The sequence below is a fragment of the Platalea leucorodia genome (genome assembly GCF_965183815.1).
Source record: "Platalea leucorodia genome assembly, chromosome: 22".
Classification (NCBI taxonomy): Eukaryota; Metazoa; Chordata; class Aves; order Pelecaniformes; family Threskiornithidae; genus Platalea; species Platalea leucorodia.
Window position 1 is genome coordinate 971741 of NC_138844.1, and position 14710 is coordinate 986450.

Here is a 14710-nt window from a genome sequence, read left to right on the forward strand (position 1 = left end):
GGGAGCATCCTGGAAAACAACCACCCAGCCCATGTCATTAGCTGAGATGTTTTCCGTTCGTCGTGAGCACCTTAGAAAATTGCCACTTCTGTAGAAGCTACGTGTGGGCCTGGGGCAGGTCAGGGCCACCATAAAAGCCAGCCCAGCTCCTCGCTCCCTCATCCCCTTCTGTCACCTCTTTCTCCTTGGCAATCAGGTGAGTCTGAAGCTCTTGCCCCATCTCCTCTTCTCTTCCTGCAGATGTGTGGTCCTCCATCCTATGCTAGGTTGTGGTGCTGCTTGTCATGAGGGGTTGAAGACAGGTGAAGGTCTGACTCAGAGAGTGATTGGGTGAGTGAGCTCTTAATTGAAGAAGTAGGCAGCAGCCTCATTGGGCCTAGTGACACTTAGACCATGCCTGGATGAGGCCAAGAAACCCTTCTGCCTCACTGCTTAGTTTCTACGTCCGGGCTCAGCAGGCACCTGTGAAATGCTCGTGGTAGGGACATGGACTCCTGGCAGACTGCTCCTCACATGTGCCTGTGCTCCGATTCCTCTCTGCCCTCTCTCCCAGGTGCACCTCGGACCCCAAGACATGTCCTGCTGCAACCAGTGCCTGCCATGCCGGCCCTGCGGCCCGACCCCGCTGGCCAACAGCTGCAATGAGCCTTGTGTCAGGCAGTGCCAGAACTCCACCGTCGTCATCGAGCCTCCTGCTGTGGTGGTGACCCTGCCCGGACCCATCCTCAGCTCCTTCCCACAGAACACCGTTGTGGGATCCTCCACCTCCGCTGCTGTTGGCAGCATCCTCAGCTCTCAGGGAGTGCCCATCACCTCTGGCTGTTGTGACCTCTCTGGCATTTCCAGCCGCTACTGTGGCAGAAGGTGCCCCCCCTGCTAAAGCCACTGGTGACAATCCAGACAAGGACCCCAGGAATGCAGGCCTAGATTCTGGACTGAGGACAGAGCTCCTGGCCATCGATTTTGGAGAAGCTGAGCATGCAGTGCTGCCCTTCCAGAGGAGGTGCAGCTGGGCCTCTCTGAAAACATGGTGTAACTTCCTTGCCTTCTGCTCTCTCCCATCTCTTTCCTGTCTTCTGCTCTTCTGGCCCATAAGACCCTCAACGCCAACGTGGGGGATCTGCTGACCCCTCTCCCGCCATGGGGCATGCAGATGGATGCCCTGTGGGATCTCCACTGTGGGTGATGGCGCAGACTTTCGGCATCTGCCAGTGATCTTCCACCACCAGCAGCTTCTTCTCTAAGGGAACGCACTTCCCTCTTCAGAGGCATTAAAGTTTTCTGCATCACAGCCTCTGCCTCCACATATTCCTCTTATTGGTGGACATTGTCGTGAGTTGCCAAGGAAGAAAGGTATTGCCTTGGCTGTCGGGGGGTAAGGTGAGGGAACAAGCAAACACAGGGCAGTGGGTCCCTTCCCATCCCTGTCTCTTGGAGCTGAGGAAGACATACTCATCTCCTCCACAGCCAGTGGCCATCAGGCCCTGCATTCTGGCGTCTCTGCTCAGATACGGCCCCTTGGCCTCAGACCATGTCCTGCAGATGGGGAGCCCAACTACTGCTACCCTGCAGTGAGGAGCTCGGTGCTGCTGGAGGCTCTGAGAGGTCAGCAGCTCACAAGCTTGTGCAGAAGGGAGATCCTCCTGCTTTGGACAGCCCTGTGCTGGGAAAAGCAGCTCAGTCAGAAGATGGTCCCAAAGGATGCAGGAGTGGGGATAGTGTGATGGAAAAGCCTTTACAACAGCCCCAGATCTTCTCCTCCTCATCCTCCCACCTGTCTCCAGAATGAAGGGGCATGGCCCAAGGGCAAGGGCAGCAAGGTGAGGTCACCGCTACACCCTCCACCGCCCAAACAGTTCCCTGCACAGCCCAGCAATAACACCCATGGGCAGGGCTAAGGCAACTCCCACTTTGATGAGGAACTTTGCCTGATCAGGCCACACAGCAGGGCCCTCATGCCTCCCTCACACACCCCCAGCTCCCACCACACAGGGCACCCCAAGGACAGCAGCCAGTGCCCAAGCCCCCACGGCTGCTCTCTGGTGCCTGGCCTTCCCCCAGGCATGAAGCAGCTTTCCCCAAGGCCAGCTCTTCTCCTGGCAGGGCCTCTTGCCCACCTCTGCCTGGTGGTCTGCTCCCCCACTGAGATCTTGGATAGAGCTGTACAGCGTGGTGCCGCTGCAGAAGAAATGAGGCAGGGCTGGGGGAAGCCCACGAGGGAGGGAATGAGGAGGGCTCCAAGGATGGACAGCGTGCACTGGGGAGAGCACGTCCTCCACATCCCAGCACACGGGCACGCACCAGCTGGAGGGTCCACAGGGTGGTTCTGAGTATGGTCCAAAATGGTTAGAATCATGCAGTTCCAGGAAGGACTCTTGCCAGATGGCATGTTATTGATGTTTTCCATCTTACTTTGGACTCTGACCTCTGCGGGACACATCCTGGAACAATGATTCTAACAGACAGGCCTGCAGCAATACCTGAAGCAGCAACGTGCAGGAGAGAAAGCCACCAAGCTAAGAGCAGCAGCAAGGATCCATTGCCCAAACAGCCCCCGCCTCCTGCATTGCCCATTTCCTCTCCAAAGGCATGCGCAGAATAACCACAGAACCCACAGTGAGAAGGAGGGAACCTGAGATCCCCCATTCCAAGTCCCTGCTCAGAGCAGGTCTCGTTAGATCAGGCTGGTCAGCGCTGTGTCTGTCAAGACTTGAAAATTTCCACGGCCGGAGCCTGCACAACATCCGTGGACAGTGCATTCCAGTACTTGAGAATATTCAGGGTCAAAAAAAGGTTAGAAATCAATGGAGTTTCTACTAGCTAAGTAGAATTTCCCAGGTTCCAAATTGCATCTGGAGCCCCGTGACTGCCCTGGAGGCTGCCACTGGACTCACTCCCACATCTCAGTACCTTTCCTCCGTACCAAGGAGCCCCAAACTGAACACAGGACCCCAGGCACGGTCTCATGAGCGAATCAATAGAGGAGAAGGATCACTTCCCTGGGTCTGCTGGCTGCACTTTTGCTAAGACATCGCAGAGTGCAGTTGGTCTGCCTTGCCCCGAGGGCACACTGCTGACTCCCCTTCAGCCACTGGCCACCAGGCATCCCCTGCCTTCCCAGCTCTCTCACCTATAACCTCTGCCTCCAACACGGTCCAAGCTACATCACAAGATGAAAGGTGCCTGTCCCCAGAGGAACTCGTTGCTCTTGCCTCAGGCCTTTGGAGAAAAGTCCTGTTTTGTTGTGTCCTACCTGGATGGTCACTTCTGGTGGGAACTGCAGCACAGACTCCTTCTGCGTGTGATCTGTAGAGCCAGAAAGGTATTTCAACTTTGCCTGCCTCCCTATCCATCTAGCTATCACTTCAGCAGCTTTCTCACTGGCCTCATTCTCCATCTCACTTTCTATAAGCTCCCAAAGGCTGATCCCTGTCTCTGAACGGTCTCTGAACTGAAGGCTCAAGGTTCAGCCAATTCCTAGATGCAAGGCAAGAAAGGGATTTTCCCTCCTTGGGCTAATTTGGCCAGGGAATAAATCACAGGAGCAATCACGTCTCCTGCCAAGAGCCATTCTCTCTGACAACAACCCCCAGTGGATGCTGAGGGAAGCATAGGAGCAAGACAAGCAGGTAGGATACTTCTGCTGAGTATCCACTCCTGTGGCCCAAGTCCATGGGCATGGGCTTGCCTGAAGAAATCACGCCCATACACGTCTCAACAGCTTTCCTCGCTGGCACACAGGCTGGGGAGGCACAGACCAAGCCTAACCACAACCCACAGCATGATGTTGCCCTCTGCTTTACAGACAGGCTCCATCCGTCCCTTCGAGTACCCACGTGGAGGACCCCTGGCTGCTTGTGCTGCCCTGAGCTCCAAAGACACCATCACAGAGGCAAGCATGCAGTCTGGCCATTTGGAAGCCCATTTGAGGAATGCCTGGAGAAGGGATCCTTTGCCAGTTCAAGACAGGGGCCTCTGCCTTGGCAGAAACCCCGTTTCTCTCTCTGCTTCTGAAGCCCAAGAGCATGGACTTTGAACATCTGAGTCAGCTAGTAGAGCCGTGCAGGCTTCCTGGGGACCAGCGGGACAGAAAACTCTCTGGCAACATAGCAATTCTCTTTCTGACTACCTCTGAGAGGTGATCTTGGCAAATGTGTCTTTACAAGGTGTGTACAAGCTTTCATCCTACCTCCAGGACTTCTCCTGCACACCAAAATGCTCTCCATTTGGTGTGGAGGGAAATCCTCTACAACAGCCTACTAGCATAGGTCTGGAACCTATGGAGAGAACCTGAAGGTTTTGGCCACCTCTACTTCATCGTCTCATGTCTGTGTTGAACTCCAGCTCCTGATGCTGCGGGATGGCTTCCGAGTACCAGAAGAGATCCCCTTGAGGGAAACAATGGAGAAGCTCAGAAGAAGCCTGATACCGACTCTGATGCCATTGCTTGCTGCTAGTGCCAGTACTGATGCTGGTGACAATGCCTGGTGGCAGGGAAACCTCCTCGGGTCCTGGGGCGGGAGGGGCTGGGACAGGTAAGGTGGTCCTGGTGAGCAGAGCAGCAGCTCCCCGTGGCAGGCATGGCTGGGGCTGTCATAGAATCATAGAAGCATAGAACGGTTTGGGTTGGAAGGGACCTCGAAAGACCATCTAGTCCAACCCCCCTGCCATGGGCAGGGACATCTCTCACTTGATCAGGTTGCTCAAAGCCCCATCCAACCTGACCTTGAACTCTTCCAATGATGAGGCATCCACAACTTCTCTGGGCAATCCGTTCGAGTGTCTTACCACCCTTATCGTAAAAAATTTCTTCCTTCTGTCCAACCTAAATCTACCCTCTTCCAGTTTAAAACCGCATCATGGTTTAACCCTAGCCAGCAACTGAGCACCACACAGCTGCTAACTCCCTCCCCCAATGCGATGGGGGAGAAAATCCGAAGAGTGAAAGTGAGAAAATCCGTAGGTTGAGACAAGAACAGTTTAATAACTGAAACAAAAAAAAAGTAAAAATATAATAGTAGTAATGGAAGTAATAATGATAATAACAACAACAACATCCAAAGTAAGTGAATCACGATGCAATTGCTCACCACCCACTGAGCGATGCCCAGACAGTTCCCAAGCAGTGGTCACTCCCCCCCGCTCAACTCCTCCCAGGTTATGTACTGAGCATGACCTCATATGGTATGGAATAGCCCTTTGGCCAGTCTGGGCCAGCTGTCCTGCCTGTGCTCCCTCCCAGCTTCCTCCTGGCAGAGCGCGGGAAGCTGAAAAGGCCTTGACCAGTGTAAGCACTGCTTAGCAACAACTAACACATCAGTGTGTTATCAACATTATTCTCTTCCTAAATCCAAATCACAGCACTATACAGCGACTAGGAAGAAAACTAACTCTATCCCAGCCAAAACCAGGACAAACCATTACCCACTGTCCTGTCCGTACTGGCACCAACAGTATTTGATATCTCCATTTATATCATAGACAGTTTGCAGATGACACCAAGCTGAGCGGTGCAGTTGGTACTCTTGAGGAAATGGATGCCATCCAGAGGGACTTGGACAGGCTTGAGGACTGGGCCCATATGAACCTCATGGAGTTCAACAAGATCAAGTGCAAGGTCCTGCACTTGGGTTGGGGCAATCTCCAGTGTCAGTACAGACTGGGGGATGAATTGATTGAGAGCAGCTCTGCGGAGAAGGGCTTGGGGGTACCAGTGGTTGAAAAATGGGACATGAGTCAGTAATGCGTGCTTGCTGCCCAGAAAACCTGAGCTACATCCTGAGCTACATCAAAAGACGCGTGGCTAGCAGGTCAAGGGGGCTGTTTCTGCCCCCCTCCTCTGCTCTCATGACACCCCACCTGGACTACAGCGTCCAGTTCAGGGCTTCCCAATAAAGACAGACATGGACCTCTTAAAGTGGGTCCTCCAGGGGTTGACCACAAAAAAGAGCCGAAGGCTGGAACACCTCTCCTGTGAAGAAAGGCTGAGAGAGTTGGGATTGTTCAGCCAGAGAGGCTGAAGAGAAGGCTCCAGGGAGACCTCATTGTGGTCTTTCAGTATGGAAAGGCAGCTTATAAGAAAGACGGAGAAAGACTTTTTACCAGGGCCTGTAGTGAGAGGACAAGTCCATCACAGCAGCAACTGCCGAGCTCACCAGCCAACGATGCAAAATCCTGACACACGCACATGCTTTTTACGCACACGGTACACATCTATAATGGCTGCCTGGTGGCTAACAACAGCAGCAGCTGCTTTAGCCTAAGCAATGCTGCAGCTGCTTTCTGAGAAGGTTTCTGCCAAGCCCATCTGGCTGGCACCTTGCTTCCTGATGCTGCGCTTGCAGAGCACAGCCAGGAGCTGGACTCCTTCCAAGGGAGGCAGGTCGGAGTTGCGGGGACCTGAATGGGAGCTTTCCAGGCCAGGCGAGGACCCTTGGAAAATGCCAGTCCTTCTGGGAGGCTCTCAGGGCACCAGGCTTGTCCTCCTGGTGCTTGTGCAGTGCTGGGCACACCCTCCTGCCAGGACTCCTGTGGCTCTGGAGGCTGCTCCAGTGCTAAAAGCAGATGAGGAGACAGACTTCTCAGCAGTGCTGCTCCATGAGCTCTAATGAGCCAGGTTAACTGATGCATGCCAGGGCTTGGCTCAGGCAGTTTGAAGTCTCCTCCTCATGCCACCTGCAACTTAATATTGGTTTGGCTTTTGAAGAGAGGGTATTTATCTTAAGGCAACTTCATCAGGCCAGCTTCCTTTCTGGCATCCCGGCCTCAGCATTTGCAGCTGCAGGGCATCTGGCTCACCCCAGACACACCACCCTTGGCTCCCATGTGAGCATGTCAGGGCAGCACCTCTCCCTGCACTGAAGCTGGAACTGGTCCCAGACCTCCACAACTGCCCAACGCTGATCACCAGGGATGGGCTGGATCTTGTCAGACTTTGGGATTCCTTTGAGTTGTAAAGCACAGAACCCCTGGAGCTGCAGCAATAGCTTTGTCTCGGTCTCTCATGCACAGACCCCAATACACCTTCTCTCTTTCCTGCAATGACAACACAGTCGATGGAACTACTTCTGTGCAACCCCCAAAAGCCCCAAAGCCCTCTGCTGTCATTAAATCCACCACGGATGGCTGGTGCCTGATTCACCTTCTTAGCACTGGGCTTTCAAGGACTTGCAGAAAGTTGTCAGGGGCACAGAGGCAGAGAGGTGGCCGGTGGAGTCCTGGTTGTCAGCGTGTGGGGAGGGGCTGTGCTTCCTCATGTGCATATGCATCTGGCTGTGCCTGTGGGCGTATTTGTGCCTGCCTGCTTGCATTTGAATGTTCATTTGCAAATGCACATGTGAGAGTGAGTGTCTGCCGGGGTGTGTGTGAACAAGTGCATTTCTGTGTGTGTCTGTGCATGCGGCTGTGTACACGCACAGTTCTGCAGGTGAGCAAGTAAGCGTGTGTGGTGTCAGTGTGCATGTGTGTACGGGCATCTGTCTGTGCAGACATGCATGTGTATGTCTGTGTGCTTGTACATGACCATGTGCATATGTATCTACGTGCAAGTGTGAGTGTGCAAGTGTGTAGAAGCACACGCAACCACTTATGTGATGACAAGTCTCAGGGGTGAATGTGTGTGCATGTGCAGGGGTTCCTCTGTAACTGGCTGTGCATGCTCATGGGTTCACATGTGTGCTGACATGTGAGTGATGCAGTTCCTGGCCATTCTCTTTCAGAGAGGCTGGGCATCCCCATCGCTCCTGGCAAAGTAAGGCTGGAAGGGATCAGCTTGAAAGCACAGCCCATGTCTGCCTTCCTCTCCTTCTGCTCTCTCCTTTCCCTCCCACCTACTTGTTGCCTTCTGATCCGCTTTGGCCTACCCACGCCATTCTAGGGGGGATCTGCTGCACGCTTCCCTCCTCAGTGCAAGCCAAGAGGCGCCCTGCAGGAACTCTGCTACAGCCAAAGGGCACCACATCTCGACTGTCCCTGGTGCTCTCTTCATGGTGGCACTCCACTCGGAGTGACTTTGTTTTCGTCCTTTGTGTCATGGAGGTTCTGCTGCAGCCCAGCCTCTTTCTTTGTGGTGTCCCTCCCTCTGTGGACGCTCTCCCAAGCGCTCAGTGAGCAAGGTGTTAGTCTAGGGTGATCAGAGTGGAGGCAGAAGGGGATTCTTCACCTTTCCCAGAGTGGGGGGAGCGTGGGACACAGTGCTGTGGGCCCTTGGAAGGCACTGTTCCTGGGAAGTGAGGAAGGCTGCTCCAGAGCCAGTGGCCTGCCTTGTTTTGTCTCTCCCTAGAAATGTCCTCTTGAGCATGTCCTGTGGCTGGGGAGCCTGGCCAGGGGTGTCCTCGAGTGAGCAGCCTGGGGACTGCAGCAGGCCAGTGGGAGGCTCGCAGCCTCCTCTTGGGCATGGATGTTCCTCCTAGTCTGCACGGAGCTCTGCTGGGAGGCAGCCTGGCAGAAGATGACCTTGAAGGCTAGCACAATTCCCTGTGCAGAGGGAGAGGGAAGCAGGAGAGAGGGACAGCTGGAGGAGAGGCTGGGGCTGCTGCCTGAGTGTCCCAACGGTGGCCAGAAGCTTTCCAAATTACTGCTTTTATCCACAGAGGGCTTGGAGCATCTTCCCACTGTGGAAGGGGACCTATCGAACTGCTGCAGGAATGCGTTGAGCTTGCTGGAACGCCTTCGCCCAAGGCCTTTTGCAAGGGTTGGTTTGGCAGCAGAGACTTGACCCACTCTGACCCCACACGGCTTCCAACTCCTCACAAGCAAAGCCCAAGAGGGGAGGGAGGAAAAGCTACTGAGAGGGGAGGCAACTAGTTCAACACAGACATGTGAACTGCAACGCTGACATGCTGATACCAAATCTCCTTCTCCTCTATTTGGGGAGGGGTGTGGGCTTTTGAAGAGCATGCATTTACCTGCAGAGAAACCTGGGAGCAAGTTCATTCGTTCAAGCTCATTTCTGTGTGCGGACCTCAGCATTTGCAGCCTGCGGGAAGCTGGGCTGGTAGCAGACACACAATCCTCTGCTGCGGCATTGCTTCTTGCATAGGAGCTGGGGGGCTCATTCCAGACTCCCAGGTCTCCCTGAAGGAGATCACAAAGACCACCAGGGAGTGTTGTAGAAGTCACTTTTTAGCTCCAATAAGAATCCAAAGACCTGTTGAAGCCTTAGACTGCAAGCTGTGAACTTTCACCCAGATACACTGACCATATGCTGAACTCCTGCCTAGCTACATGAAGGAAGGCCCTGAAACCGGAGCAAACCAGGAAGGTAAGGTCGCCATAAGTATCAGCAGAAGCGGCAACGCTTCAAGATAAGAAAAGGAATGTCCTGCCTGGAGACAGGGAAAAGGTCCAATAAGGAACAAGAAGACGCCAGACCCAAATATTACTATTGGACCGAACCGTCACATGAGTTGAAGGGAACTTAGACTGTAAGGGTCTAATTGCCCAGGGATCTCTTTCTTCGGGGTCCCTCCCTGGAGGCACCCAGCTCGAGCTGCTCTTCACTGCTGTACCACTTAATAAATTTTCCTGGCGTACGCCATGGTGGAGACTCTGCTTCGGGGAAACCTAGGGTCGAGCCTGAGGGGAGACAAAGCGCCCGAGGGTGAATGTGTGTGTGAGCGAGGAGACGAAAAGGGGCACCCATCAGCTCAATGGAGCTGCCCACTGTGAAGGGACTCTGGTCCTAGCAGTTAAAGTCTCGGGTGGGGTGTGTGCGGCTCCCTGAACGGCTCCCTGAACCGTTCGGGCGGTTGCTGCTCCCTTGACAGGAGGTTGTCATGCCAGTGGGTTGTTTCTGCTAGTGGGGCAGAGGAGACACCTGCTGCTATGAGGCTGAGGCTGGGGCTGCTTCCCCAGAGAGCACAGGGGAATGAGGGCCCACAGGTGCCCCATGCTGGGAGCTGCCTGGCTCGAGCTTTTCTTTCTCTGCATTTGTTTTGGTTCATTGTCATACCAAGAGAGAGGAGAAGGCAAAGGTACAGCATCTCTTTACATCAGCTGCCATGGCTGAAGTTCAAGAGGGAAATAACATAATGGAACCAGTTTTGAAGTGTCTCCAGCTCGAGCCAAGAGCAATCCTGTTGCTGTCAGGGAGGAGGGATGTACCTGCCGTTCTTAATAGCAGTCAAGATGAACAAATCACTACTACGTAAATGCAATGGCTCATGTGTGTGCTGCTTGCGCTTGACCAGACAGCGGAGCTTCCCATGCATTGGCAATGAGAAGACCGTGCCTTCATTTAATGTGGCATGGGAATATTTAAGACCGTGTCTGCATAAAATGATGTCTGGAATGGAAAGAAAACATTACATCACAGGATCTTGTCCTGCAGATGCCTGGGTGCACAGGGCAAGCAGCGCTGCCAGGGGAGAGCTGAGGGCTCCTGCACCCAGGATCAGCCTTGCACAGACACATCCCCTCCCTTCCCTGCCTTGTTGCACAGCCAAGGAAACTCCCTGCACCAAGGTGTCTTGCCCAGCACAGAAGTACAAGGCACTGTCCAAGACCTCGACTTCCTTCAGCTGCAGGAGGCTGTATTTCTCTGTGGTGTTCAACAACATGGTGAGACGGCCATTCTGCTTGGAGCCAGCTTCTGCCTGATACGAGACCAGCTTTCGTCTGCTGGTACCAGAGCAAACCCCCAGAGCTGGAGGTCTAGTATGTGCAGGTTGTTTGGAAGGTGTCTCTCTGCTTCATGCCCTTGCTCTTTTTGACCTTCATGACGTTCCAGGCAGCCCATTTCTTCATGGTCACTACTCTTTCAGCCTGGTAGTTCAGCCAATTGTCCAACCATCCTTATCATTCTCTTTACCTCTCTTTAGAGTCACTGCAAGGACATTAGCACTTCCAAAAGGCACTTGCTTTTCCCCTTCCCATTTTCATTTCAAAACAGATGAATCATGTTCTCCAAGCTCTTCTTTCTGCACACTCACAGTGAAGGGAGCCCACGTGGCCACTTCCTAAGGAGGAGGCATCAACACGGCAGATACACTTCTATGAGCAGTGTGGGATTGATGTCAGCTGAGTGTAGAGCTCTCCAAGTGGGATGACTGAGTCCAGACTGAACGTCTACTCCTCCCTTCTGGAAGCAGTGGTGCTTCTGGAGCTCATTCACCAACCTCCTGCGTCCACCTGTGCTGGGCACTTGGCTCTTAGACCTGCAGGCAGGCGCAGGCACCAGTGCCCAAGGACAGGCTGATGCCCACCCTTGTCACCTGTCTTCTCTTTCTCAGTGGCATGTGGGAAAATCCTTGCGCCAGCCCACTGAGGCTGGAGAAAGAGCCTGAGCCCGGATCTGTCCTTTGGCAGCCATCACTGCTTGTCGTTCCTTGCTTTTGGGGGAGAATTGTGTCTGTGGAGTGGTGAAACCCTCTGCAGCTCTGGACAGCAACCCAAAGCAGGAACTGAAACGTCCAAGGGACCCGAGACACAGCGGAGTACAGGACACTGAGGGCTGCCATCAATTCCCCATCAACGCTGCCTAGAGCCCTCTGAGATAACTAGGGGCATGCAAAGCCTCCCAGAGGGCTGGCAGAGCAGAGCCACATCACTGGGGAGAGGCAGGCCATCCTGGAGGAGCAATGGGACATCAACCAAGTACCCTAGGCTTTCTCAGGTGAAGTGGATGATGCTTCCTGAGCAAGAGAGTCTAGTTCACAGAGTGGGATCCAGCTGGAAAGCCAGCACCCTCCAGCTGAACTCACATGCAGTGCTGGGGTGGAATTGCTAGAGAAGGGAACAAGATCACAGAGCTGTGGTTACCATCTGTTGGACAGACAAACTGGCATGGACTCGGGGCCATAGGGGTTCCTTGCAGCGGACCACTGGTGATTTCCCTGAGAAAGAGATAGGAAGAAGAGTGGGACCGCTCTCTGGCCGTGGATGAGTGCGGGAAGGCTTTGAACAGAGAATCTTGTCCAGCGTCTGGCTGATGGCTCTTTTTCACTTGCTGACACCCACATGCAGGGCAAGGAAGGGCTCTTCCCTTCTTGGGCTGCTACGGCCACCTGGCAAAACCATAAGAGCAGCTGTGCCTCCTACCACAAGCTTTGTTCTCCAGCTGTGGCCAGCAGTGGAGGCACAGGGAAAGGGAACAAGCAGACAAGCTGATAGGTCACTTGCCCTGAGTACTCACTCCAGTGTCCCAGCTCTTTTAAGCAGAGGGCATTTACAAGCCTGGCTTGCCTTCTTTAGGGTGCAGCCACCAAGTCAGCTTTCTTGGACTCTTTTCATCATCAAAGGCCCTGGATGTAGGCGCAGCTGTAAAAGTCTCGCTGGCACGTGCTTCAGAGCAGCAGAGGCTGGGGAGGCAGAGGCCCAGCCTCACCACAGCCCCCAGGTGCCACCGCTGGGCAGGCTGAGCTCAGAGCTACAGGCAAGCAGTGGCAGGGAGGGAACCGCTCCGCACAGCACCCCCACCTTTCTGTGCAGTGCTGCAAGCTGTGGGCACCAGTGTGGGCTCAGTGCACAGAAATAGGCAGCGCTGTCCTGGAGCTCGGCATCCCGCACTTGCAGAAGCACCTGGGAGGTCTCCACAGACAGCACAGAGGAGAACCTCCCTGAATCCATGTGAGCTTTGTACTTGCTCACCCGCAGCAGCATCTGAGGGGAGTGGGTCTGGCGCTGCTGGTACCAGAAGATTTCGGGATTGCTATAGCTGGTGGTGAAATTGCAGTGCAGAGTTGCCTTGTGTCCCACCTGGATGGTCATTGCTGGTGGGAACTGGAGCACGGAGTCCTTTTGGCCATGACCTGTAAAGCCAGAAAGGGCTTTCACCTTTGCTTGCCTGTGCACCTGTCCGTCTACCACTTCATCAGCTTTTCCTAGCCTCTGCCAGGCTGAGCTGTTTGGCCCTGCACATTTCTTGCTGCAGCTTCTTGCCACTCCTCACCCCCCACATCACCCTGCTTTGCAGCCATTCCCACTGCTCTTTCAGTCCACTGATTCTCTCCCTGTCTGCCTCTGAGCTATGGTAACGGATGGTCTCTCCTTCAGCAGCAGAAGACAGGAGATGTTCCTCTCCCACCTCTCACCAGATCTTCTTGCTCTAACAGTTCCTCCATATGGCACACCGCATCCTCTGCCCTTGCCCTGCCCTTGTACGGCATTTCAGCTCTTCTTGCATCCAGTTAGCCTGATCTCTTTGTCCCCCAAGGTTTACACCCATCCTTACAGAGATTGGTAGCATTCTATCCCATACATCTGAGAGAGACGCTCCTCCTATCTGCTGCATTGCTCTGTTCCCTGGCACCTTTCCCTCTTTCAGGCTTCATCTCTATTAGCAGGACATGCAGGAATGCTCAGGACCTGCAAATTGAAGGTGAGATCTTACTCCTCCTCTGATGCCCGTTACTCCTCACATCTCCCACATTATATCCCGTACCCGCCTGCAGCCCCGGCTCTCCCTGCAGAAACACTCCCAGATCCCCCAGGGAGTCAGGACTCACGTCTCCCCGCTTCCCCACCACCAGCTGCACAAACTCTTGCCTCATTCTCCCCAGCCTGAAAGTTGCATCTCACCAAAGTCTGACAGTGCCACCAGAGCTGCCAGGAAAATCAGGACCATGTCACGCTCTCCCTTCATGGGGTGCCCAGGGACCTGCCAGCAGGAGGGACCTGATGCTTGCAACTTCACCTCTTCTTCTGCCTCTGCCAGATCAAGGAGGCCTCCAAAGCACAGCCCAGAGGGTGGAGCAACCCCCTCTCCCTGATGCTCCAGGCCGGCCTCTTTGCGTCTGTCCCCCAACCTCTACCACAGGAAGGCTCTCTAGAGAGATAACAGATGCATGCTTTAAGTACTGTCCATCAGAGGGACAGGCATCCCTTCGGATCTTCTCCTGACTTCAACCGCCTAGCCAGCCGCACAGGCCTGCACCCAGCTCTGCAGGAGATGGAGAAGGCACCCCTGCACCCACCCCTGCCCTCCCTGTCCCTGGGACTGCCTGCATGGAGAGAGGACCAGGCACACACTCAAGTGCCTGGACCAAGGTCTCGCACACTCTCTCCCTTTGCCTCTGGCTGTAGAGGAGGCACCTGAAGAGAAACATCTCTGGAAAGAGCATCTGCTGCAGAAACCAGCTGCACAGGGACAGACATACTCCCACGCTCTGGCAGGGGGAGGACACGGCAACACAGCTCCCTGTTGTACAGGCAGTCCCTCTCTGTCGCTTCACCTACCCCCATTACCCACAACCTCCAGCTACTTGTCCCACCCTGGGCCCCAGAACCCCACTACCCGGGCAAGCAAAAGGGCTACTGGATTTTAATGTCTTGTGCTGTCTGCTGCCTGGAGCAGGGCTCCTCTGGCACTTCTCACCCAGGGCCCTTTGCTCGCATAGCTGGCAGGGACTGCAGGGAGCAGGTTATTAGCACAGCAGCCCCCATTCACAGCCCCACTCCCACAAGGCCTGCAGGGTCCTGTGGTTCAGTCGAGGCCATGGCAGAAGGACGGTGGGCTGCCCTCTGCTCTCCAAGGACTGCAAACCTGCCAGCACTTCCCTTGCAGTACAACTCCAGCTGCCACAACGGTCCCCAGCTGGGGCAGGGAAGACGCCTGACCCTTTCCTCTCTGCCTCTGAAGCCTGTGAACATGGACTTTCACAGCTGTGTCAGCTCCTACAGCCTCCCTGGGGCCACGCTGGGCCCAGGACCCCATGCCCAGAGGCCTCCTTCCAGCTCTCGCTCACCTCAGACCTTCAGACCCGCAGGCCAA

General features: G+C 54.6%; 1 protein-coding gene across 1 annotated transcript; it reads left to right on the top strand.

Moving 5' to 3' along the window:
- Positions 1–574: 574 nt before the first annotated feature.
- Positions 575–880, top strand: LOC309599824 (feather keratin Cos1-1/Cos1-3/Cos2-1-like; the record flags this gene model as incomplete). The annotated part of the gene is made up of 1 exon (XM_082331662.1): positions 575–880. The coding sequence occupies one exon, from the start codon at positions 575–577 to the stop codon at positions 878–880; it is 306 nt and encodes a 101-aa protein (XP_082187788.1).
- Positions 881–14710: the final 13830 nt, after the last annotated feature.